We start from the raw sequence: 27,919 nt of genomic DNA, 5'->3' as shown, positions 1-27,919 counted from the left end.
AAACAGCCAGCCCCGCCGGTGCCACAGCACGTGCAGTGGCACCAAGTGTCTTTGCCAGCCCAATGGTACCAGTGGGCACCGTGGTCTCCGGCGCAGCCCCCGGTGGGAGCTCGCTCAGTGGCTGGAGCTTCGGAAGCCTCCCTCCCCAGATCCCCAAGAAAGGAGTCGGTGGGACATACGTCCTCGGCACTGTGCCTAGAGTCCGACCAGGTGGTGGATCCTCCAGTGCCAGCTGATACCTAGAGCACCACACCAGCCTTCTCACCCTGCCCAGAGGAGGTGATTGTGGCTCTGCCCCACAGGAGGAGTTCAGGGCCCATCAAGAACTCTTAAAGATGGTGGCAGCAAGCCTCCATCTCAAGGCCCCCAGATTCCCTGTTTAACGTGCTGTCCCTGTCGGCACCGGGTAGGGTGGCCTTGCCTCTCCATGAAGGAGTGGCTAAGGTTTCAAATGCCCTGTGGCAAACATCGGCCTCATTGGCCCCATCTCTAAGAAGGAACGCAAGTACTTTGTACCCACTAAGGAGCGTGAGTACTTGTATACCCACTCAGCGTCCAATTCCCTGGTGGTCGAGTCGGTCAACCACAGGGAACAGCAGGGTCAGCCAGTCCCGACCCCAAAGAACAAAGACGCTCAGAGACTGGACTTTTTCAGAAGGAAAATTTATTAGTCTTCGAGCTTCCAGTTATGAGTGGCAAACCATCAAGCTCTCCTGGGCAGGTACAAATTCAATCTGTGGGGCTCCCTGCCCAAAATAGGAAGGCGTTCAAGGCGCTAGTGGAGGAAGGGGCAGCGGCTGCTAGGGCGCCCCTGCAGACAGTCTTGGATGCTGTGGACACAGCCGCACAATCCATGGCCTCTGTGGTGTCCATGAGACGGGCGTCATGGCTCCTGCTCTCTGGGCTGTCCAGCAAGGTGTGGTCTTCCATACAGGATCTCCCGTTTGACGGGAAAGCTCTGTTTGCGGCGGAAACAGATACAAGGCTGCATGGCATGAAACACTCCCACATGACCCTCCAGACTCTGGGCTTCTATCTCCTGGCTCCTGCAAAACCTAAGTTCAAGCCGCAGCAGACTCCCGCCCAGATCGCCCTCCCAAAGTATGAGGCTGCCCATAAGAAGCAGCGGGACTATTAAAAGACGCCCTCAGCGGCAGTCTCGGCCTGCCCCCCAGCCTGGGTCCTCCAAGGGCAAGCAGGCGGGGAAAAGGCACTTTTGACGGGACACTTGGGGGCATCCCACCAGTCCTCATCAGGGATCTACCCCCAATAAAGCTTCCCTTCTCCAACCGGTTGTGTGCTTTCCTCCCGGAATGGCTGCGGCTAACTTCAGACCAATGGGTCCTCAACACCATCTTCTGGGGTTACACCCTCCAGTTTACTTTCTCGCCGCCCAACCACCCCCCGCCCCTGTCCCTCTTCGGGGACTCCTCACACGAAGCTCTGCTCAAGCAGGAGGTGGGGTGGCTCCTAGGACTAGGAGCGATAGAGGTGGTGCCCGAGGAGTTCATGGGCAAGGGGTATTACTCCCGTTATTTCCTTATCCCAAAGGCCAAGGTGGGGCTCAGGTCCATCCTGGACCTGCGAGGTCTGAACCAGTACATGGTGAAACTCAAGTTCCGCATGGTTTCCCTGGCTTCCATCATCTCCTCCCTGGATCCCGGGGACTGGTACGTTGCTCTCGATCTACAGGACGTGTACTTTCACATCAACGTATTTGAGGGGCACAGGTGCTTCCTCTGTTTCATGGTGGGACAGAATCACTACCAAGTAACGATCCTCCTGTTTGGTCTGTCCACTGCCCCCAGGGTGATTACAAAATGCATGTTGGTGGTAGCGGCCTACCTCAGACGGCAAGTGGTCCAGATATTTCCCTTTCTGGACGATTGGCTTGTCAAGGGCACCTCCCTGTTGCAGGTGAGGGATCATGTGGCTCTCCTCCTGACCACATGCACCACCTTAGGCCTGTTGGTAAACAACATCAGGTCCACGTTAGTCCCAGTCCAACGCATGGAGTTTATCGGGGCGCTCCCGGACATAGCGTTGGCCAGGGCGCCTCTCCCATCAGACAGATTCGAGACCCTGAAAGGTTCCCGGTGACAATAGCCAGGGTTTGCCTGCAGCTCTTGGGTCACGTGTCGGCTTGCACGTACGTGGTCCATCACGCCAGACTCAGGATGTGGCCTCTCCAGCTCTGGTTGGCCTCGAAGTTCTCCCAGGCCCCAGACAGGATGGACAAGATCTCCACGGTGGTGGTCCGCCCCAAACAACATGCTCCAAGGGGTCCCGTTCAGGGACAGGGCCCTGTCGTTGGAGCTGGTGTCCAATGCGTCGGACCTGGGTTGGGGGACCTGTGTGGGGAACTTTCAGAGCCAAAGCCTGTGGTTGGCTCAAGACCTGACGCTAGGTATAAATGTAAAGGAGCTTAGAGCAGTGCGGCTGGCATGTATGGCCTTCTGCTCGCACCTGGAGGGCAAGGTATTCAGGGTCCTCAGGGACAACACTGCCTCATGTTCTATATCAACAGGCAAGGCGAGGCCTTATCCTCTGCCATGAAGCCCTCAGGCTATGGGACTGCTGTATAGCCCACAACATCCACCTGAAGGCCTTCCACCTACCGGCTGCCCAGAATGAGAGGGCGGATCGCTTAAGCAGGGACTTTTGCTTGCAACACGGTGGTCCCTCCACCTGGAAGTGGCCCACAGGCTCTTCCGAAGGTGGGAAACTCCCCAAGTGGACCTATTCGTAACTTGGCAGAACCAGCGATGCCCCCGGTTCTGCTCCAGGGGAGGCTTGGGGAGGGGCGCTATCTCCGATGCCTTTATCCTGTCCTGGTCAGGCTGGCTTCTCTATGCCTTTCCCCCATTCCCTCTAATCAGCAGGGTCCTGGAGAAGATAAAGACGGACAAGGTCTGGGTTCTCCTGACTGCCCCCGCGTGGCCCAGGCAGCATTGGTACGGGACCCTCACGGGCCTGACAGTAGCTCTGCGATGGCCGTTGCTGCTCCGCCCGGACCTGCTCTCTCAGGACCAGGGCCGCCACCTCCATCCCAACCTTGCGGTGTGACTGCTCAGTGGTTAGGTGGAGAGGAAAGGACGTGCTCAGAACAGGTTCAGCACATCCTCCTCGAAAGTAGACAGCCCTCCACTCGCTGTGCTTATTTGGTGAAGTGGTCCCGGGTTTCTAGGTGGGTGGCGGACCAGGGTGTCTCCCCTGTGGCTGCCCCGATCCAGTTTATCCTTGATTATCTCCTCCACCTGGGGGCCCAGGGTCTGGCGCCCCCATCAGTAAAGGTGCGCCTGGCAGCCATATCGGCCCTCCATCCGCCGGTGCAAGGGCACACAATATTTTCCCATGCTATGACTGGCTGGTTCCTTAATGGTTTGGACCATCTTTTTCCGCATTCTAGACCCTCGGTCCTTCAGTGGGACCTAAACCTGGTGTTGGCTCGTCTCACGGGGCCCCCGTTTGAACCACTGGCCACGTGCTCCTGGTCTCACCTCTCGTGGAAGGTGGCCTTCCTGGTTGCAAACACTTCTGCCAGGCGAGTCTCGGAACTCAGGGCTCTGACCTCCGAGCCACCATACACGGTCTTTCATAAGGACAAGGTCCGGCTCCGCCCACACCCCACGTTCCTCCCAAAGCTGGTGTCCGCCTACCACATGGGTCAGGACATTTTTTACCAGTCTTCTGCCCCAAGCCTCACGCGTCCAGTGTGGAGTGCTGTCTTCACATGCTTGATGTGCGGCGGGCTCTGGCTTTCTACCTCGAGTGGACCAAGCCATTCAGAAAGTCCTCGCAGCTGTTCATCACCTCGGCTGAGCGCACGAGGGGCCAGCCGATGTCCACTCAGCGGTTTTCCAATTGGATCACTTTGTGCATCCGTTCCTGTTATGAGCTGGTGGGTGTCCCCCCGCCACCCATTGTGAGGGCACACTCGATTCGGGCGCAGGCCTCATTGGCTGCCTTCGTGGCCCATGTCCCCATTCAGGACATTTGGAGGGCCACCACATGGTCTTCGGTTCACACGTTCATCTCGCACTATGTGATCATTCCCCAAACCAGGGATAACGCCGGGTTTGGCAGGGTTGTCCTCCATCCTGGGAACTTGTGAACTCCTACCTTCCTCCAACAGATATAGCGTGAAATCACCTGTTGTGGAATACACATGAGCAATCGCTCGAAGAAGAAAAGACAGTTACCTCATGTCTATTCCACACGTCTATTCCACACCCCGCCCTCCTTCCCCTCTGTTGGAGTTGTCTGGCAAGAAGGAACTGAGGGTGGGGGGAGCGCGCAGGTCCCCTTATACCGCACCAGGCAGGCGCCACTCCAGGGGTTTCAGGGGGTGCTCCCCCCATACGGGTACTGCTAGGGGAAAGACTTCCGGCACCGGTGCATGTGGCGAGCACACACACCTGTTGTGGAATAGACATGAGCAATACATCTTGAAGAACACCAGAAGTAACTGTCTTTTTTTAATGTATCAATAGTATATTTGAGAATACAACTTGGACTCAGTATTGGCCTATGGAATAGGAAATGAATTGCCATAACCCTTCAATCTGTAGTTTGTTACAGTTCCTGCAGGACAATTTATCAGTAGGTTTGAGCCCCTGCTGCATAAAAAAATCCTCTATCCAGGAAAGTGATAGGTGCCCGAGGGCTTGTCTTCACTACCGGGGAGATTGCTGTTGCTGCAATCGAAGATCTGCTAAATCGACGGCAGAGCACTCTCTGGTCGACCCCAGTACTCCATCTCCCCGAGAAGATTAAGGTAAGTCGACCGGAGAGAGTTTCCCGTCGACTCAGCACAGTGAAGACACTGGGGTAAGTTGACCCAAGCTACTTCGAATCCAGCTACGTTATTGACATAGCTGTAGTATAGTGAAACTTAGATCAAATTACCCCGGTAGTGAAGACAAGCTCTGAACAAGTTGTCACTGGGGAAAAAACTTGTTGCCAAAATTATTCTGTTTTCCCACTGTTAGGGCCTTGATATCTGAACTATCTTTATCTAATTTCTTATGTGGCTCCCATTTCTCTATTCTGAGTGCCTCCTACAAGTAAAAATTACAACAATAATTTTATTCCCTTTATCCCTGATGACAAGAACCTGCCTTGAGTTGTGGGGTTTTTGTTTTTTTTCCTAATTTGCCATATATAAATATGAAAATGAGAGAACTGAGAGAAGGATGGGTCACGTCTTCCTCTTCCCTGCAAAAGTTAAGCAATTAGAGAGTTTCCCTTTTTAGGGGAATAGGCCAGAGAGCAAAGTCTTTTTTTTTTTTTTTTTTTTAATTTGGCCATTTGTTCAGATGTCTAAGTATGGATTTAGGATGCTTATTTTAGGCAACCATTTGTGAAATTGTTGTTGGTTTGGTTTTTTTTAAATCCCTCATCTCTAGGTTTTCCTTTATTCAGTAACGTATGGTGAGCACAGGAATACTAACACATTTCCTTAGCAATATCTGCATTTTGAAAACATGCAACAATAATGTTTAAATCCGCTGAGATAAGTGTCTACAACAGAAGAAAAATCTGGAATTGCAGGATCTCAGTAGTACTCTCTTTAAACCATTGCCCTCCCCATCCTTCTGCTTTTTTAACTGTTAAGGTAACAACCATAGTGTCCAAGGTGGGATGGAAGGGAAAGTCTAGTGTATAAGACACTGGAATGGGACTCAATAGACCTTAGGTACAATTCCTGGCCATTCACAGGTGTCCTGTGTGATCTTGGGCAAGTAATTTCATCTACTTTATGCCTCAATTTCCCATGTAAAAAATTGTCATAGTACTTCCCTACCTCCTCAGCAGGGCTGTGAGAATAAAATCCATTTATGACTGTAAGACTATGGTGATGAAAGATAGATAGATATATGTAGAAAGATGGCAGAATTGGGGGAATTAGGATGTCTGAGTTTTGACTATCAGTAGTGGACCAATACGGTACATTTCACGGACAGGATGGTTTAGAAGATTTCAGAATACTTCCTGATTAAGGTCACATCTACATTCAACAAGGCCCTGAAGATAGCACTCTTTTGTCCAATGTCATGTAGCTGAAGTAAAAATAATAGCACTGCACAGAAGTGAGAAGGACAGTTAATTAAAACATACATCAACTCTTAAATATGTAAGAAATCCACATTTCTCTTTTGTGCTTTTTCACACAAGGAGAAAGTGGCTAATGACCCTTTTTGCAGGTCACTTTTCATTTGCATATCTAAAGCATACAAGAAGCACTATAAGGACAGTGGTGGGCAACTTGCGGCCTATGGGCCGCACACAGCCTGTCAGGGTAATCTGCTGGCGGCCTGCGAGACAGTTTGTTTACATTGATTGTCCACAGGCATGGCCGCCCACAGCTTCCAGTGGCCGCGGTTCGCCATTCCCAGCCAATGGGAGCTGCGGGCAGCCGTGCCTGTGGACGGTCAATGTAAGCAAACAGTCTCGTGGCCCACCCGTGGATTACCCTGACGGGCCGCAGGTTTCCCACCACTATATTAAGCTCTTGCAGCAGGTATCAAGAAGGTGCACTCCACAAGATTAATGATGATATCCTCTACAGACACAGCACCTGCACTAATTAAAGAAAATAAAAAAGCAAGTATCATACCAAACTGCTACAATTGCCTGGATCAGTATATTGAATGAACGTTATTCATTATTTGATTACGTTGAGTGGATTTAGCTTCTGATACAGGTGTCTACATCTGTGGACATTTTTAATGCATTAGAACTTGAGTCCTTCTTTTTCTGTTCCTCTCTTATCTCACTAGTGATTACATCCTGTGTGTGCAGAATTGTCTGACATGTTTTGGAAAGAGTAGAAAAATGTTTTCCTTCCCTGTAAATTTATTTTCTCTAAAACAGCATGATTGTGAATTCTGGCCACCCTGGAATCAAAGTTTAGAACTGTGTCTGAGAAAGAAGTATGGAATACAGTTACATTGAACACATTTGGATTTAATTTTTACAAAATAATTAATAATTGGCTAGCATTATTATGTTTTTTTAAAACAGTTATTTGTATAAGCTCCTCTGAGGAGCATTTGGTGGATGGGTCCTAACTACTGCCATCTGGAAGTCAGCTCTAACTGCCTCCAAAATCACTGGAAGGTAGACCACCTATCCATGTGCACAGAATTGCCAGACATACTGTTTTGGAGAAAATATATTTAAAGATATAAGAATAATTTTTTCTTTATATAAATTAGTGTCATATTTGTTTGTACACTGAATTATACCATACTGCATGTTTACAGTATTGCATGAAAATAATATTTTATCTGTTCATTAAGAAGTGCTGTGTAACCTTCGAACATTTTCACATGGCTGGGCTGAGCAAAATGAGGAAAGTTTTTTAGGTTCATAACAAGGTTAATATAAAATGCATTGCTAAATGGAATTAGAACCAAATTTAAAATACTGAAAGTATGTAGATTTATCTTTGTTTATATTAACCGTATATGCATTTCTGTTTATTTGTACAACAGCTAATGAATTTGAAGAAGATCTTGAAATTCTTGAAGAGGCTGCGTTGCAGGTATAGCTTTGCTTTTAACATCGTAAGACATTTTGGTGCTAACTTCCATTGTCACTTTCTTTTTGCTGATTGCCAGAGAAGAAACCTGTTTGGAAGATCTTGGCAGTATGAAGGAAGCTAACCCATTATTAGTAAACACAGTAAAACTGCTTTTGAAACCTTCAATGAAAAGGCTCTTAAATCAAGCTACTGGGTCATAGTAGTTCATTATTTACTGGTATAAACATGATTGGGTGGATATTAAGAGCTCTGGATAAGATTTTCAAAAGTGAATAGTGATGTTTGTGTGTCTGAATTGTATGTGCCCAACTTGACATCTCAGAAGGGTCTGATTTTTCAAAAATATATGCTAAGCACTCGGCCTTTGAAAAATATGCTCTTTCAAGTTGTCTCATTAAGCACCCAAAAAGACTAGTCATTTTTGAAAGTGAATTCTTCCAAGACTGATATTTTGGAGAAATTGCCTCTTGGTGGAGGAAGAGTAGGAAGGCATACATCTTGTCATCATAGAATCATAGGACTGGAAGGGACCTCGAGAGGTCATCTAGTCCAGTCCCCTGCACTCATGGCAGGACTAAGTATGATCTAGACCATCCCTGACAGACGTTTGTCTAACCTGCTCTTAAAAATATTGAATGATTGAGATTCTGCAACCTTCCTTGGCAATTTATTCCAGTGCTTAACTGCTGTCAAGGTTCCTTCCCCACTCTGAACTCTAGGGTACAGATGTGGGGACCTGCATGAAAGACCCCCTAAGCTTATTCTTCCCCAAGGTACAAACTTTTTTGCCTTGTCCTTGAACCTTATGCTGCCACCACCAAGCGTTTAAACAAAGAACAGGGAAAGAGCCCGCTTGGAAACATCTTCCCCCAAAATATCCCCCCAAGCCCTACACCCCCTTTTCTGGGGAGGGCTTGATAAGAATCCTCACCAATTTGTACAGGTGAACATAGACCCAAACCCTTGGATCTTAAGAACAGTGAAAAATCAATCAGGTTTTTAAAAGAAGAATTTTAATTAAAGAAAAGGTAAAAGAATCACCTCTGTAAAATCAGGATGGTAAATGCTTTACAGGGTAAAAAGATTCAAAACATAGAGAATCCCTCTAGGTGAAACCTTAAGTTACAAAAAGACACAAAAACAGGAATATACATTCCATCCAGCACAGCTTATTTTACCAGCCATTAAACAAATGGAAATCTAACGCATGTCTAGCTAGATTACTTACTAACTTAACAGGAGTTGTGAGGTTGCATTCCTGATCTGTTCCTGGCAAAAGCAACACACAGACAGACCAAACCCTTTGTTCCCCCCGACCCCCTCCAGATTAGAAAGAATCTTGTCCCCTCATTGGCCATTTTGGGTCATGTGCCAACAGGGTTACCTTAGCTTCTTAACCCTTTACAGGTGAAAGGATTTTGCCTCTGGCCAGGAGGGATTTTATAGCACTGTATACAGAAAGGTGGTTACCCTTCCCTTTATATTTATGACAACCACTGTGACAGCTAGGAAGTTTTTCTTAATGTCCAGCCTTAAACCTCCCTTGCTGCAATTTAAGCCCATTGCTTCTCGTCCTATCCTCAGAAGCTAAGAACAACAATTTTTCTCCCTCCTCCTTGTAACAATCTTTTATGTATTTGAAAACTATCATCATGTCCCATCTCGGTCTTCTCTTTTCCAGACTAAACAAACCCATTTTTTTTCAATCTTCCCTCATAGATCATGTTTTCTAGACCTTTAATTGTTTTTGTTGCTCTGCTCTGGACTTTCTCCAATTTGTCCACATCGTTCCTGAAATGTGGTGCCCAGAACTGGACATAATACTCCATTTGAGGCCTAATCAGCATGGAGTAGAGTGGAAGAATTACTTCTCATGTCTTGATTAAAACACTCCTGCTTATACATCCCAGAATGATGTTCGCTTTTTTTGCAACGGTGTTACACTGTTGACTCATATTTAGCTTGTGTTCCACTATGTCCCCCAGATCCCTTTCCACAGTACTCCTTCCTAGGTAGTCTTTTCCCATTTTGTATGTGTGCAACTGATTGTTTCTTCCTAAGTGGAATACTTTGCATTTGTATTTACTCAGTTTTATCCTATTTACTTCAGATCATTTCTCCAGTTTGTCCAGATCATTTTGAATTATAATCCTATCCTCCAAAGCACTTGCAACCCCTCCTAGTGTTTTATCTTCCGCAAACTTTGTAAGTGTACTCTCTATGCCATCATCTAAATCATTGATGAAGATATTGAACAGAACCGGACCGAGAACTGATCCTTGTAGGACCCCACTCATTATGCCCTTCCAGCATGACTGTGAACCACTGATATCTATTCTCTGGGAACGGTTTTCCAACCAGTTATGCACACACCTGATAGTATCTCCATCTAGGTTGCTTTTCCCTCATTTGTTTATGGGAATGTCGTGCAAGACCATATCAAAAGCTTTACTAAAGTCATCCTTTGGTAGTTCTTAATAGCTGATTGACTTAGCATAGTGATTCTTTTGTATTATCTTATTTCTGATGGTTAGTTCTCTGTATTAAGAGGGAGGTAGTCTGAAATGAAATATAGTCTTACTGAAAGACAGGGATGGGATGAAGGAATTTGACCTATAAGTGGGATACAAAGCCTTTTAAGGTTTACATTTGAACACAACATAGGTCAATAATGAGCCCAAATTATCATTTGACAGCCATTAGATAGGTCCATTGTCCCCTATTGGTTTATTTTGGGTATATGTACGCTGCAATTAAACACCCATGACTGGCCCGTGTCAGTCAGCTTGGGCTTGTGGGACTCGGGCAATGAAGCTGTTTAACTGCATTGTAGGTGTTCAGGCTCAGGCTGAAAGCTGGACCCTGGGACCCTCCCACCTTGTCAAGTCCCAGAGCCTGGGCTCTAGCCTGAGCCTGAATGTTTACACTGCAATTAAACAGCCCAATAGCCTAAACCCTGTGAGTCCAAGTCCACTTGCACAAGCCAGCCATGGGTGTTTAATTGCAGTGTGGACATAACCATAGTGTCTTACATGGAGCCATGCTTCTATTTACTTGTTAGAACTGGGGTCTCATTTTCATAAAGAGAAGCAGTATTTATTACCAATTGATTTAAATTGTCATATTATATGGAAGTAAATTATCTTGTGGGGCACACTCATTGATTGGAATGTTTTCCGTGGGGGTGGGGGAGATATGAGAATATGGACAAAAGGAGGGCATCCCACTACTTGTGCGATAGTATTTAGAAGAAAGCTAAAAGGATTTTATGGAAGTGTTTATTATCTGTTTAATATTTACATTAAGCACTCATTATAGTAAAGTTTTCAGAACATATATTCAAACATAAATATTGCAAAATGGAGCTGTGACTTACTTATATTTTTATTAAATATAATATTTTTGATATAAAATTATTTTTCTTTGAGTAGTGTTGGTGTGACTAACTCACACAGGTGGCTGAGTTGTGTGCTTACCTTCTGTGTAGCTAACAGCTGATGGCAAATCAGGATAAATGATCATCTCCCTCCCTTCTGAGTTTTTTGCAGGCAGATGCCCCCGTTGCTTCCAGGTTTACAGCGGAGAAGTAACTAGTGCCATAGATTTGCACCATTTAGGGGGCCTTGAATCTTCTTCAGCCACCAGGATGGTAAAATAGGGGAAAACCTAGAGGAGAAGAAACAGTTCAGGAAGAACAAGTCATGCCCTTCAGTGCTGGGATGTAGATGGCCAAGCCTAGTGGTTAGCGTAGGACTGGGGACCGGGTGCTCATGCAAGCTGGGGTTCAGAATCAAAGGTCAGGAAGCAAGAGTCAGATACCAAGAATCATGTTTAATCAGGAAACCAGGAGGTCAGGGTCAGGAGACGGGTGCGGGTAGCACTGGGTGAGCATGCCAAAGGAGGGTGGAGCCCAGTTGTATGGAAGACTACGTCCTCCTTCCAACTTAAGTAGGGTGAGCCGGCCATTCAGGAGCTCCAGTGTTTCACCAGTTGGAACCTTCTATCTGAGCTGAGCTTCAGGGAGTTCCAGTTCTAGCTGATGCCCGTAAGCCATTGGGTGGAGGTTTGGAGTACGATGACCCCCAGGATCATGACACCATGCCTTGGCTGCAGCATTTTTTTTTCAGTCCTCCATTGTATGGGCCACTAAAGAAGGACAGAGGTAGCCTGTATTAGCACAGTGCTGGTGAATGGTGTGCAACAGTACTCTGGTACTCCACTGCTCTGAGCTCCTTAGTCACTCGCACGAAGGGGAGTATTCTTGCACTCTTCAGACTCTCATCTTTCTTACACACTCCTCCATATGGGAGGAAGGAAGAGAGCAGTTAAAGGACAAGGAATTCAGATGGGAGGAGGTGAGCCACCTTATGAGGTGGGACATTGGATACAGGGCAATTCCCTGGCCTATCCAGCTTCTCTCTTCCCCCTAGAAGGGATTTTTTATATTGTATCCCATCAAAAATAAGTTCCTTAAGATGGATTCTTCTCCATTGGCTGTATCTCGAGCCCCTTACTTAATTTGTTTTGGGACATTTTCACTGAAGCAAGTAGAAGAGCTACTTACAGTATTCTCCTGGAAGTGAAGAGGACTCTTCTACCGGGAGGGTTAAGTCTACCTCTTTTTTTTTTTTTCCTCCTCTCAGCACTTCTCCCCCAGGCCCTGAAGCGGGTTTATCTTTTGAGATGACACAAACCATCAAGATTTCCCTTATAGAACAGAAGATAGCAGAGGAGGCATCAGTGACAAGCCCAGTTGTGCCCTGTGTTTAGAGGAGGAATAAGATCTGGTGGCTACAGCAGCAATCAGTAGCCAGGAATTGGAGCCCAGGATCAGATCTGGAGTCAGTGGCCAGGTGTTAAAGCCAAGGGTTAGAGCTGTAGTCAGGAACCAGAGCCCAGGGTCAGAACCGGGTTACTTGCAGTGAGGCAAACTGGGTCCAAGGCTGGGAATAAGTAGGCACAGGAACTGTCACAGCTATAGGCAAATGCTGGACTGCTGCTACTTCTGGGTTGGAATCAGTCTTCAGACTCAACCAACCAGTCAGGCGGAGTAGCCAATTAGGTAGCCCCACTGCAGGCCAGCTGTACTAGTTAGGTTGCCTGGTGACTGACTCTGCTGCAAGCCCTGGGTCCACACTGGCACTGCTGCAGCCCCTGTTTCTGTTAGGAGAAGGCCTTCCTCCTTGTGTGCAAAGGAGAAGACATTTTCCATGATCACTGTACTGTCATTGAGAGTATGGAGATGGTGTCCTGCTTTCCAGGTGAAGTGGAATCCTACCCCAAAAATCTGTTTTTACCAGTGTTGTCACATAATTGAAAACATCAACATGTAAGAGATTTGTTTAGCTGAAAATCTTTTTTTTTTTTTTTTAAAGGTGTGTAAATCTCACTCAGGCATTCTTGGAAAAGGTTTGGCACTGTCTCACTCACCAACCATCTTAGAAGCTCTTGAAGGAAACCTTCCACTTCAGATGCAAAGCAACGAACAGTCATTTTTGGATGATTTCATAGTCTGTGTACCAGGGTCTAGTGGTGGACGGCTTGCAAGGTGATTTGTGCGCTGTATGAATGAGCCTATTATTGCATTATTTTCATTTTTAACCACGGTAGCAAAATATAGAACTTAAACCATTTCTAGGTATTGTTTTGCTTAGGATCATGGTTTTATTTATGTTTCAAATTACTGGAATTTGAAAACTACATGTTTTAGCCCTCTTGCTTATCCTGTAGTAATACATTTTTATAACTGTGCCCTTTATTGGTATCTGTATATTAGAAAGGCCTTGTTAATTTGGGCCTTGGGTTTTTATTAATACGGTCATTATGAAAAATATTTAATTACTTCAGACTTGACTCTGTTTTTGCTCCTTAATTACAAGTATGACTAGAGGCTTTTTGTTAGGTCTCTGTATTTGTCTTATGATTAGAAGGTAGTACAAAACATTCTAATGTTATGTTAAATATTTTTTAACTTTGCTCTGTTCTAGATGGCTTCAGCCAGATTCATATGCTGATCCTCAGAAGACATCTTTAATCCTAAACAAGGATGACATACGATGTGGTTGGCCAACTACTATTACCGTGCAAACAAAAGACCAGTATGGAGATATTGTTCACGTTCCCAGTATGAAGGTAATTGTGTATGAACTAGAACTCTTGGCTGTTTTCATCCTGCAGTAAATTTGTCAGCATTTTTGGTTGATATCACACACAAGATTCTTGATTAGTGCAGAAAGTGGCATTCTGAAATTTGGGTAGTCTGTGGGACTTTCTTACATTGGTGCAACACCACTATGTCTAGATTATGCGGTTAATTGCGCTTGCTCAACCCCATTTTATCCAGATTAAATCATTCTAGTCTATAATGGATTTATGCAGGTATGGCTAAGGACCTAATTTGGCCTGCATGATCTTTATTATTGGTGGTGATGTGTAAGAAGAAAAGAACCAACTTTCAGCATGCAAGTTAGGAAGTTAGCCTTTGACAAGGTCCCTCACCAAAGGCTCTTAAGCAAAATAAGCAGTCATGGGATAAGAGGGAAGTTCTTTCAAAAGACAGGAAACAGGTAAGAATACATTATCAGTTTTCAGAATGGGAGGTAGATAGCAGTGTTCCAAAGGAATTGGTACTGGAACCAGTGCTGTTCAACATACTCGTACATGATTTGGAAAAAGGGATAAACAGTGAGGTGGCAAAATCTGCAGATGATACAAAATTACTCAAAATAGGTAAGTCCAAAGCTGCCTGTAAAGTGTTGCAAAGGGATCTCTCAAAACTGGGCAACAAAATGGCAGATGAAATTCAATGTTGATCAATGCAAAGTAACATACATTGGAAAACGTAATCCCAACTATACATACAAAATGGTCATGGCTAAATTAGCTGTTACCATTCAAGAAAAAGATTTTGGAGTCACTGTAGGTAGTTTTCTGAAAATATCCACTCAGTGTATAGTGACAGTCTAAAAAGCTGGCAAAATGCTAGAAACCATTAGGAAAGGAATAGATAAGATGACAGTAAATATCATAATGCCAGTATATCAATCTTGGTATGCCCACATCTTGAATACTGGTGTGCAGCTCTGGTCTCCCCATCTAAAAGAAGATATATTGGAAATGGAAAAGATAGAGAGAAGAACAACAAAAATGATTAAGGGCATGGACTAGTTTACGTCTGAGGAGAGATTAAAAAGAGTGATTGTTCTGCTTGGAAAAGAGACGATTAAGGGGGGATATGATTGAGGTCTATAAAATCATGACTGGTGTGGAGAAAGTGACTCCAGAAGTGTTATTTACCCCTCTACATAACACAAGAACTAGGGGTCATCAAATGAAATTAATAGGCAGCAGGTTTAAAACAAACAAAAGAAATACTTCTTAACATAATGAACATTCAACCTGTGAGACTCGTTGCCAGGGATTTTGTGAAGGCCAAAACTATAACTGGATTCAAAAAAGAATTAGATAAATTCATGGAGGATAGGTCCATGAATAGCTATTAGCCAAGATGGGCAGGGATGCAGTCCTATGCTCCAGATATCCCTAAGCCTCTGACTGCTTGATGCTGAGACTGAAAGATGGGATGAATCACTTCATGATTGCCATTCTTATGTATTTATGTTCTTAAAATAGTATTTTACATGTAAAGTGAATACATGTCATATAAAATCAGCAAGTTATGAGCATGCCATTTTTAGAGTTGCTTTCTGAAAGTAGACCCACACTTTAAATAGAGGATCCCGTAGTTAGAGAACCTATATAGTCGCTCAGGTTTCAGAGTGGTAGCCGTGTTAGTCTGTATCCCCAAAAACAATGAGGACCTTGTGGCACCTTAGAGACTAATACATTTATTTGGGCATAAGCTTTTGTGGGCTAAAACCCACTTCATCAGATGCATGGAGTGGAACATACAGTCAGGTGGTATAAATACACAGCATATGAAAAGATGGGAATTGCCTTACCAAGTGGGGGGTCAGTGCTAACGAGCCAATTCAATTAAGGTGGAAGTGGGCTATTCTCAACAGTTGATAAGGGGTGGAAATCACTTTTGTAGTGCTAATGAGGCAGTGTAAACAAGGTGGCCCATTTCAAACAGTTGACAAGGTGTGAGTATCAGCAGGAGGAAATTTAGTTTTTTGTAGTGACCCATTCACTCCCAGTCTTTATTCAGGCCTAATTTGATGGTGTCCAGTTTGCAAATTAATTCCAGTTCTGCAGTTTCTCATTGGAGTCGTTAAAGTGAAGAAACAGATTGACGGAGCCAGAAGGGTACCCTGAAGTCACCTACTACAGGACAGGCCCAACAAAGAAAGTAACAGAATGCCACTATCCGTCACCTACAGCTCCCAACTAAAACCTCTCCATCAAGGATCTACAACCTATCCTGAAGGACGATCCCTCACTCTCTCAGATCTTGGGAGACAGGCCAGTCCTTGCTTACAGACACCCTCCCAACATGAAGCAAATACTCACCAGCAACTACACACCACACAACAGAACTACTAACCCAGGAACCAAACCCTGCAACAAATCCCGGTGCCAACTCTGTCCACATATCTATTCAAGGGACACCATCCTAGGACCTAACCATGTCAGCCACACCATCAGGGGCTCGTTTACCTGCACATCTACCAATGTGGTATGTGCCAGCAATGCCCCTCTGCCATGTACATTGGCCAAATTGGACAGTCTCTACACAAAAGAATAAATGGACAAAAATCTGACATCAGGAATTATAACATTCAAAAACCAGTAGGAGAACACTTCAGTCTCTCTGGACACTCAATAACAGACTTAAAAGTGGCAATTCTTCAATAAAAAAATTTCAAAAACAGACTCTAATGAGAAGCTGATACTCACACCTTCTTGTCAACTGTTCAAAACGGGCCACTTTGTTTACATGGATTTTTCCCACCATCCAATTAATAATTGCCCTTTCCAGCATCTATAAATCCTGGCATACAAAACTGCTTGTGACAGCAGCAGTTGGAACCCAATTTTTTCCCAGAATTCCTGTGCAAGGGAGCTAGAGAAATTGTGCAAATATTAACGTTTACGTAATTGCAATAGAATTATTCAGAGAGATTCAAAATTAACAAAAAAAATTGAAGTCAGGTTTCATCTACATTTTAACATCCCAGTATCACTTTGGACTAGTACAAATGTTTTCAGGACTTTTATTTACTGAATCCCCAAATTGTTCTAGGTACAGAACAGAAACAGCATGGCTCAGAAAGAAACAGGAAATACATGGGGTCTTTACTGAAGAGTTTACAATCTAAACCTATGTGATATGATAACTGAGGGTATCATAAAGTAAAGATAGATGGATGATGGGAAGGTAAGGCCACAACAGTAACACCACATGAGATTCAGATTAGCCATGTGCATAACTCGATGGCACAGATGAAAGTTTTTATCTGTCAGATCAATCTATAGTTTGTGGTTGTAGACTCCTGGAAGTGAGTCTTAAAAACACTTTAGGAAACTTGTCTGAAAGCAGTGGTCCTAGACCAGTGATCAGGAAAAGGAAATGTTGATCCCTACTGCCAAAGTAATTTCTGGATTTTTAATTTCATTGTGATTTCCTTACCTGAGCGTATTAAAATCACTGATGTTTTAAATTAACTTGACTGCAGGTGTCCATGGGTATCCATTTATTCAACACTCCCCATTCAAGCCAAACTCCCATTTAACATATTCAAATTCAGATTAATGGCACTATAATCAGTGCTGGTTTGGACTCAATTGTTTTAGAGCTTAAATACTAAAAAATCAACTCATCTTCCAGATTATTTGTTTACTCTTCATCTGAAAGTTGCATAGCAAATAGTACTTGTCAGAAATTCAGGTACCTGGAGTGAGGTGAGGTGGGGCTGAGACCTTGTTGGGGTGAGAGGCTTTTAGACCCAAGTGGGGTTGCTGAAGAGGTTGCTCCAACCATTACTACGCAGAGTGGAAGAGTTACTCAATAAGAGATGTAGAATTTGTAGAGGAGGAAATAAAGGCATTTCAGGAAAGTGGTAGTGGGAATGTAGGGGTGAGATTGTAAGTAGTTTAAAAATAATATGAAAATGGAAATGAGGGACAAAACAAATAGAAATTTTTAATCATCTTTTCACCTCTTATTGCATTTTGGCAGGTGGAGGTCAAGGCTATTCCTGTTTCACAGAAAAAAACATCTTTGCAACAAGAACAACTGAAAAAACTCCAACGGATACCAGGCAGTCCTGCAGCACCCACTTCCTCTGGCACTGATATGACTTTTGGAGGACACCCTTCACCAAAACTTGATGCTTCATATGAACCTATGATAGTGAAAGAAGCTCGCTACATTGCTATTACAATGATGAAGGTAAATTATTGTCGTTTAAGCAATGACAGTTATACCATTCTCCATGTGAAAAAACAAAAGGACTATATACAAGTGAATACAAAGATCTGCAAATCTCATTTTATTCATTATAACTCTCTATTTTGGGGTATTTGGATTTATAAAATTACATATACTTGATCTTTCTAGAGATTTTTGCTTTTTTACAAAAATCAAAATGATTTAGAAAATTTTGTGGAGTGACCTTAAGTTGTCTTCTGTGAACCAAAGCAGAGCTGGTCAGGAATATTTTGACAAATCACTTGTCATCAAAAAATGTGAATTTGTTTAAACCAAAAGTGTTTAAGAAACAGGGTTGGATTTGACCAAATTCCTGGCTCAAAAAAGTCAAGAAAAAAGCTTTGAAATGATCTAAACATTTTTGTTTTGACATTTTCTTAATGGAAAATGCTGTTTTTGTTTGTTTGTTTTTTGTTTGTTTGAAAGAACTTTGTTTAGAAATTTGAGCTAGTTAGACTGGGGAAGAAAGGAAGAAAAGGTAAAAATTGAAAGAAAACATTTCACTTGACCCCCAAAAAATCAGTTTTTCGGTTTGTAAATATTTTACAAGATTTTGATGTTAAAATAGGAAAAAATTTCAACTTCTTGAAGATATTGAGGAGACAGAAAACAGTTTCCCACCCAGCTCTAGTCTAAAGTGCTCAGTGCTGCTGCATTCTTGAAGGAGGACACTCCTTGGTAAGGTGGACTGTATTTGTGGCCTTTATGTCTAAAGCTCATAAGGTCAGAGATCTGTATGAAGGTTTTCCTTTTGTAAGAAGCCTTGAAGCCACCTCGTCTTTCAGATTCATTTTCTTAAAAACAGAACATGTATATTTCCAGTCCTACCTACATTCCAAGGAAATTGGGCTTGCCTGCTAAGTATCTGACTCCTGTGGAGCAGAGGCCAACTTTAGTTTTCAGGACATTCTTTCAGACAAACTAACAAAAAAAACCCTCCCATGCATTCCAAGGTTTTCTTGGCAATGGTGGAATTTAAAGAGCAATATTTTTAGAAGAATGTCATCAGTTTAGAAGTTCCTTTGCTTCAGTCTTTCAGTTCCATCAGGGACATCTTATTTTTAGTATCACGCTGTCTGGAGTGGTTTATGACTGAGTGCCTATTCCAGACTGTCAAAAACAGGGCAGTATATTCTTTCTGGTAGTATATTCTTTCATTAGATTTCACCAAACCAGTAACAAATATGAACTCCTGGATCATAGAATCATAGAATATCCGGGTTGGAAGGGACCTCAGGAGGTCATCTAGTCCAACCCCCTGCTCAAAGCAGGACCAATCCCCAACTAAATCATCCCAGCCAGGGCTTTGTCAAACCTGACCTTAAAAACTTCTAAGGAAGGAGATTCCACCACCTCCCTAGGTAACGCATTCCAGTGCTTCATCACCCTCCTTGTGAAAAAATTTTTCCTAATATCCAACCTAAACCTCCCCCACTGCAACTTGAGACCATTACTCCTTGTTCTGTCATCAGCTACCACTGAGAACAGTCTAGATCCCTCCTCTTTGGAACCCCCTTTCAGGTAGTTGAAAGCAGCTATCAAATCCCCCCTCATTCTTCTCTTCCGCAGACTAACTCTTCCGCAGTTCCCTCAGCCTCTCCTCATAACTCATGTGTTCCAGTCCCCTAATCATTTTTGTTGCCCTCCACTGGACTCTTTCCAATTTTTCCACATCCTTCTTGTAGTGTGGGGCCCAAAACTGGACACAGTACTCCAGATGAGGCCTCACCAATGTCGAATAGAGGGGAACGATCACGTCCCTCGATCTGCTGGCAGTGCCCCTACGTGTACATCCCAAAATGCCATTGGCCTTCTTGGCAACAAGGGCACACTGTTGACTCATATCCAGCTTTTCGTCCACTGTAACCCTAGGTCCTTTTCTGCTGAACTGCTGCCTAGCCATTTGGTCCCTAGTCTGTAGTGGTGCATGGGATTCTTCCATCCTAAGTGCAGGACTCTGCACTTGTTCTTGTTGAACCATCACTGTAACAGACTTTACCATGGAGTCACAGGGCAATCCCCTTGGGCACTGCAGTCTGTTTTGCCACCCAGGCAAGCTGGTCATAGAAATAAATGGTCACTTATCCCCAAAATTACAAAACATTCAGGTTGCTCCCAGTTCCAAGAGGCCAGTCACCCAGTTGATCTGACACCAAAGACCATTCTTGTAGCCAATCCTATAGTAAACTAATTAAGGATTATTGACTAGAAAGAAGAAATGAGAATTATTTACAGGTTAAAGCAGGCAACATATATGCACAAATGAGTTCAGCGTATGGTTCCAAAAGGCGACAGAAATATAGTATTCAGTCAGCATTGAATGTCTTTTCAGGGCTAACCCTGGTTGACCTTGCAGATCTCTGCTTTTTGTTTCTTAGTTCCAGCCCTTATAACAGTCCAACAGCAAAGAGATGAAAAACTTTAATGTGAACTATCTTTATTTCCCTCTTCCAGCATTCAAACCAATGGGACAAGGCCTCCTGCAAATACTTTTGATGGGTGAATAGGGCAATCAACAAAGCTTTTGTCCTACAATGGCCCACTTAATTTTGGTAGTCCTCCTGGATGGGCAGGGGAGACACTTCCCATCTGAGTTCACAAATTCAGAACAGGCATTTTTACAATTATAAAACAAACTTTTGTTTTACCTTGTAGCATGGAATATAGAAATTACAAGTAAGATTAATACATACAGCAACTTACAAGCATTTTATAATCTGAACCAGTTGTTGTCAACTCGTGGCTGGTATACTGGGTGCAGCCCAATCAGCACACAGTTGCAGCCCATGTGATATCCTCAGGGCCATACATGAGGTATATATATATTGTGTGGATGCTGCCCACACAACACACACAAAGCTGCATATGTGGCCCCCAATGGTAATAGGTTTAGAACCACTGGTCTAAACACCTCCTTATAAGACTAACACCTGTCTTGAATAATATTGACATATAAGTGAGCTGGTGTGCTTTCCAGGTATGAATTTGTCAGTGCTCAGTTGATGCCTACAGAATTGGCCAGAGCTAGCACCTTATTTACCAGCCTCACACTTAGGCTTCATTACCCTCTTTTGGCTTTCCTGAAAAGGAGGAGGAAGCATGGCACTGGACAGTATTATTGGCACTGGCTAGAAGAGCTGTCATCCTGCTACTTCACATAATTTATGTAATTCCTCATCAAATTCCTCAGACATAAAGAGATCGGGAAGTCTCAGATTCTAGGGTTTTGCCATGGAAACTTCCAGCATAGCTACTTATCTTCACTTTCCAGCCCTTTCATGGCCTGTCTCCACCCTACCTACCATCTCTCATATGCGATCAACATTTCAACTCCTGTCTCCAATTGGCTTCTGATGCCAGTCTTCATCATCCACATGTTAAATTTTCAAATAAGCACCTTTGTGTTTTTTCCCATACAGCCCCTCACGCTTGGGAGGAGCTTCCCATAAACATCTGCAAAGCTAACTATTTGTTTTCCATCAAATCCCTCCATAAAACTCTTCTTTGCCATGATACCTACAAAAAAATTGACAGTGGTTAGACAGTTGGCACCATTGCCTGTCATGCTGACCAATATTGTCTCAGTGATTCCTTGTGCTCCCCCGTCTGCCTGCTTGTATTCACCTTGTTGTCGCATGTTTTATGCTTGCATTGTAAGTAGGGCTGTCAGTTAATCGCAGTTAACTCAAGCGATTAACTCAAAACAAATTAACTTGATTTAAAAAATGATTCATGATTAATCGCAGTTTTAATCGCACTGTTAAACAATAATAGAATACCAACTGAAATGTATTATAAATATTTTTAGATGTTTTTCTAAATTTTCATATACAGTACAGACCCGTTTAAACGCAGATGTCGGGAGTCAAGCCATCATGACCGCGTGTTAACGGACCGTGGGTTAAGAAGGCCATGCTGGAAAAAGTGTCTATGATTCACTTAGAAAAAAAAGCCATTATTTTCTCCTCTTTCTGGCTCACTTTTTTTTTTTCTTATGAAGTCTGTCATTCGCTGCAGATGAAACGCATTCGCAGCCGATTTATCAGCTGATTGGCTTTCTCCAGAAATCAATACCTGCGCTACGCCATGACGCTTTTTAAAATGACTTATAAACCCCTTGCTGGCTTGGAATGATTCATCCCCTGTTAAATGTCCAAATTTTGTCGCTTGGGCTTGAAGAATTGGCCCACTTAGTGGCATTCCTTTCAGCCTTTTCTGAGCAAACGACGTGCGCATGGCTTTGTCTATTGTGGGTTTTGCTGAATAGCGCACACATTTTCGCTTAAACCCCACATCAGAATCGATATTTTGTACCGAGCCATTCAGTTTAGATTTGTTTTTTAGCCATCCTCGGAGAGTAGATTTGGCAATCCCAATATCTTTTGAAACTTTGGCCTGGGTTTCTCTGCTATTTACTTGATCTATTGCAGCTAGCTTTCCTTCTACAGTGTAGGAATGCTGATGCTTGCGCTCTGCCATTATATTAGGCCTAAGGTTAAAATTTTCTAATGTAGTATATATATTACTATATTACTACTGTATATTATATATCTCTCTAGCGTGACAATGACTAAGCGTGCGCGATGCGTCTTTACCAATATCAGTAAAGACGTACAACAAATTTCTGCTCTGCACTTCCTGTCTATTTCTGTCAGTAAGTTAGTGAGGAAATCTGTAGCGCTACATAGCAAGTTCCTGTACCGCGTGTTAACGAGTCTCGCGTGTTAAATAGGTAGCACTGGAAGGCATGGCGCAACCGCGCTTTAAGCGGATTCATGTGTAAACGGGTCTGTACTGTATATTGATTTCAGTTACAACACAGAACACAAAGTGAACAGTGCTCATTTTGTATGATCATTTTTGTACAAATATTCGCACTATAAAAAAGATAAACAAAAGAAATAGTATTTTTCAGTTTACCTCATACAAGTACTATAGTTCAGTCTCTTTATTGTGAAAGTTCAACTTACAAATGTAGATTTTTTTATTGTTACATAACTGTACTCAAAAACAAAGCAGTGTAAAACTTTAGAGCCAACAAGTCCACTCAGTGCTGCTACTTGTTCAGCCAATCGCTAAGACAAACAAATTTGTTTACATTTACGGGAGATAATGCTGCCTGCTTCCTATTTACAATGCCACCTGAAAGTGAGAACAGGCATTCACAAGGCACTTTTATAGTCAGTGTTGCAAGGTATTTACGTGCCAGGTATGTTAAACAATTGTGTGCCCCTTCGGACTTCGGCCACCATTACAGAGGAAATGCTTCCATGCTGATAATGCGCTTTAAAGAAAGTGTTAGTTAAATTTGTGACTGAACTCCTTGTGGGGAGAATTGTATGTCTCCTGCTCTGTGGTTTTACCTGCATTCTGCCATATATTTCATGTTATGGCAGTCTCGGATGATGAGCCAGCACGTTATTCGATTTAAGAACTCTTTCACTGCAGATTTGACAAAATGCAAAGAAGGTACCAATGTGAGATTTATAAAGGTAACTACAACACTCGACCCAAGGTTTAAGAATCTGAAGTGCCTTCCAAAAGCTGAAAGGGACGAGGTATGGTACATGCTGTCAGAGTCTTAAAAAAGCAACACTCCAATGCAGAAATTTAAGAACCCAAACCACGAAAAAGGGAAATCAGCCTTCCGTTAGTGGCATCTGACTCATGATGATGAAAATGAACATGCGTCAGTCCGCACTGCTTTGTATTGTTATTGAGCAGAACCCATCATCAGCATGGAAGCATGTCCTCTGGAATGGTGGCTGAAGCACGAAGGGTTTTACAAATGTTTAGCATATCTTGTATGTAAATACCTTGCAACACTGGCTACAAAAATGCCAAGTGAATGCCTGTTCTCATTTTCAGGTGACACTGTAAATAAGAAGTGGGCAGCGTTATCTCCCGTAAATGTAAACGAACTTGTTTGTCTCCGCGATTGGCTGAACAAGAAGTAGGACTGAGTGGGGGAGCTTGAAGCCTTGATGGCTGTCCCTCTGTACGTGGTATTCTAGCATGACAAAATGACACTACATCTACAATCTTGCTTTCTTCCTAAGGTTTCCTCAAAATTTGATGTCAACCAAGAGATACAGCTACTTGTGGTTTTATCCTAGCCCTCACTCTTCAAGAGAAGAAATGAGCCTTCATACACATTCTAGATCCTAGTTGACAGGTGTCCACCTCATATAAATGCCACTCATTCAAACCCTTGCTGGCAGATTTAGCAGGGGAATCAAGAATGGATTGTGGATAGAGGATTAGCGGCCTTTTTACCCCTTGAGTGTGGTCCCTTCAGAATTGGGGTCAGGTGCATTAGCAATGTGGAAACTGGGCATACTTTTACTCTTCCCTCCCTGCCTCAAGCACTGTTAATCAGCACCTTGCATGAGCAATAATTACCGTTCTCATCTAAAAAGGTCACTTTAAAAATGTGTATTTTTGTGTACACTTTGTATCAATTTCTGGTTCCCTATTCTACACTTATATGAGCAATTAGAGTAACATGTTTTGAGAAATTGTTTTGTACTGATTTAAAAAAATTTACAGTATTAGTATAATAGCATTGACTGAGTTTTGATTTTGTTTTAGCTGAACGTTTTTTTAATTCTCTGCTTTGCAGGTATATGAAAACTATTCATTTGAAGAATTACGCTTTGCCTCACCAACACCTAAAAGGTAAAAAACCGTCTTGGAGAGAGTTACACATTGACTGGAATTAAAAGTAAATATATCAACTTTTTAAAAATCATGTTAATATCAGAACTTTATGTGAATAGGCTTATTGTTCCAGCAGAGTTATTGTAATTTCTGTTTAAAGAACTGTTGAGGCTTCAACACTCTGAAAAATATTCTGCGTAAGGGAAAACAGTGAAAATCTAGCACATTTTTCTTAAAGTTACTGGGACGGTTCCATAAAATCAATCTTTTATACTTAGTTTATTTGCTCCAATTGCATATTCCTCACCTAAATTCACTTTCTGAATATGATATCACATTCAATTACTCTAGAAGGTTATGATTTCATAATAAACAACTTGAAAAGCATAAGTGGCTTGATTAGATGAATTCCTGTGGATCAAAGATCCTGTTTCCATAGAAGTGTCCCTGGTAGACCACAAAAGACAGTGTAGTTTGGGAGCATATGGAGGGAAAAAAGGCAGAAAATAAATCAGCGGAATGGCTTCTAAATAGAATGCTTCAGCAGCTTTTCAATAAGTTAACATTCGGTTAATTGTTTCAGTGTCTATTTTGTTTTTGTCTAGACCCAGTGAAAACATGTTGATCCGAGTCAATAATGATGGTACTTACTGTGCAAATTGGACCCCAGGAGCTGTTGGTCTTTACACCATTCATGTTACTATAGATGGCATTGAAATAGGTATCTAATTTTCATTAATCTTATATAATAACCACAAGTGCTTAACATGTATGTATCCACAATGGTATGCGAAGATTTCTGTAGGTAACATGTCCATGAAAATTAGCACACTGCTTTGGGGGATCCAAGATCATTCTATCCAGTTTTCCTATGTCTTCCTCCCCGCTCCCCCCTCCCCCCCGCATATTGTTATCAAAAAGCTGAAAGTAAAGACATGACTGACAAAAGTGTACCTTCATAAGGAGCTTAAACCAACTGTTTGGAACTCTTTTCAAATACTGTTTCAATTTACCTTTAAATATTTTTTCTTAAATTAAGCTTTCATTTCAGTAGTAGAATATCTGTGTAGATTTTACTGAAGACAACTAGTGCTCAGGATTCTTTTTTCACTGCAAAAGTTAATGACCTCATAAACCTTTCTAAAGCACTCCTTACAGGTGTTTGAGATTAACTGTTGCAGGGAAAAAGAGAAGAGAATCAGAATTTGGATCATAGTAGGTAATTTAATTATTTATTTAGTGTTGTAAATTTACAGGGCACTAGATAGTAATAGGTCACTACCAATCAGATCACTGACCTAAAGGGTTTACAGTCTGAAGCTCAAGTGAAGATGCATGGAACAAACAAGACAGAAGAGAGTAGTAGTGTAACCCTGTGTTAAACTAATATTTTCACTGAGATCCCTCATTTTATGGAAAACATGACATTGACTGCCATGAAAAACAAAAAACCTGGGAAAAGGAGATTCACTTTTACCAGTTTCACTTCCTGCACATGTGCAATGAAAACCCTCAGACACTCGCTTGAGAAATGTGAGAGTAGTTGTGAATGTGCAGGAGGTGGTCATCTGCTGTGCTCCTGAGTTCTTTGACGTTGATTCCACAGATCTGAATACTACGAGTAATACTGTTTTTTCTCGGAGAGAAGGCCTGGTTTTCTTGCTTTCTTTTTTCCTCTTTTTCATGTTGCTCTCAGTGGTCTTGCGTATAAGGAAAGTTTCTTGTTTAAGCTACTTGAGGGGGATCTGACAGAAGTGTAGGAGCGGGGAAAATCTTAAGAAACCAGGGATCTCAACGCTCCTTACAAATACTCTTGTTTCATCTGTGGAAAGTTGGGTGTGGGGGCAAGTCTCAATTCTTTCAAATATTTGAAGTTTTTAATTTTGCCCCCACTTCTGAATGGCTTAGTTTCCTTCATGACCTGCAAACCCTTGGCTACTTCACTGGCTCTAGAGAACAACAGTGTGAGTTACGGTACATGGAGCATAAATGTTGAGGAAAACCAAAAAAAGTGGCTGTATCTGGAAATTTAGCATATTTCCATATCTGAAGTATAAGAGTGAAATATTCGTCTCTGGATATATGTGCTGCATTACCTGTAGTATTCCAGATTATCGTAAAAGCTACATTTAGTGACTAGTAGTGTGTGAGAAGAAATGTCTTGAGTCTGCTGCAACCTGCTTTATGGTTGCAAAATAGTAAGCAACAAGATAAAACAAAGTTTTCTTTATTCAGTGGGAACGTTTACATATGGTAATATGCCACTCAAAACTTTTGATTTCTAATGTACCTGGACACACACCTGTTGGTAGTAGTTTAAAAAGTACTTTCCAATTGTCTTAGATAATGCAATAAAAATTATAATAGTATTCAAGGTATGTCTTGTAGTTAAAGTATTGGGAAGTCTACATGGGAATACTACAGAATTTGAAGGCAATGTTGTCTATATTAGATAAAATTTGCAAGTTTTTCATTACTACCAGTGTTAACTCTGCTGGATTCATATTAATATGTCTAGGCTTGTGAATGGTAGGTATTTATGATAAAACATCTGGCTTCTCTTGGTATAATCACGGGTTGAACTTTTTTTTTGCTGTTTCCATCATGCAGAACATTTCAACCACAACATTTTTTTCTTAAGAGATCTGCATGTCACCATGTAAACTTGTCACAAAATATCAAGCACAACATTAAGAAGGAAATGTATTGTGCACCCATTAAGCATCATTGTAAATGCTTATCTGAGATAGACCAAGTGAATGCTCATCTTGCATATGACTGGTTTTTGCTACTGTACTAGAAGCATGGAACTTGAAAAACACCAAAGTGAGTTGTCCCTAGGAGTTGCCTGACTGCATGGAGCAGAATGGTTGTTTTTATCAGACAGCCAATTGCAAAACTCTTTAAAGCAGTGTAAAATAACCTTCCAATACTTCCTACATTAGTATTTAGAGTATCAGTTCTATACAGCATACTACAACTGAATGAAATATCTATTGTAGAACTTTTTAGAAGTTTTTTTTATTAAAATTGGTTGTGTTTTAATGCTTGAAGATTTTAAAAGTGAACCAACAAACTAAAATGAGAATAGAAATGCCCTGTTTCTACAAGTATGAACTGAAACACTTCTAGAACTTGATAAAGCACTGTTAGATTGATCCTGCTTGTTAAAATGTGTCTAAATTTCATGCTGCCCTATTAAACTTGATGTTTTGTTCAATTTTTTTTGGAAGTGGTACATTTTCAAGGGGGGGAAAAAAAGAGCCTTAGCCATTAGAACCTGAATACTTCTCAAAATAGGTGAATTTAGTAGTCTG

General features: G+C 42.4%; 1 protein-coding gene across 14 annotated transcripts in view; it reads left to right on the top strand.

The window, feature by feature from the left end:
* The window catches only part of MYCBP2 (MYC binding protein 2), a 414,963-nt gene that overhangs the window by 254,016 nt on the left and 133,028 nt on the right, over positions 1-27,919 (top strand). For all 14 annotated transcript variants that reach the window (XM_073347171.2, XM_073347218.2, XM_073347180.2 and 11 more), the window contains 6 exons: positions 7,500-7,549; positions 12,925-13,097; positions 13,537-13,681; positions 17,691-17,903; positions 24,565-24,620; positions 25,208-25,323. In XM_073347171.2, coding sequence (XP_073203272.1) covers positions 7,500-7,549; positions 12,925-13,097; positions 13,537-13,681; positions 17,691-17,903; positions 24,565-24,620; positions 25,208-25,323 — 753 coding nt within the window. The remainder of the gene's footprint in view (positions 1-7,499; positions 7,550-12,924; positions 13,098-13,536; positions 13,682-17,690; positions 17,904-24,564; positions 24,621-25,207; positions 25,324-27,919) is intronic.

The sequence above is a fragment of the Lepidochelys kempii genome, chromosome 1 (genome assembly GCF_965140285.1).
Source record: "Lepidochelys kempii isolate rLepKem1 chromosome 1, rLepKem1.hap1, whole genome shotgun sequence".
In the NCBI taxonomy this organism is placed as follows: Eukaryota; Metazoa; Chordata; order Testudines; family Cheloniidae; genus Lepidochelys; species Lepidochelys kempii.
The sequence above is the reverse complement of the archived record's forward strand: the minus strand, read 5'-3'. Positions and strand labels throughout refer to the sequence as shown.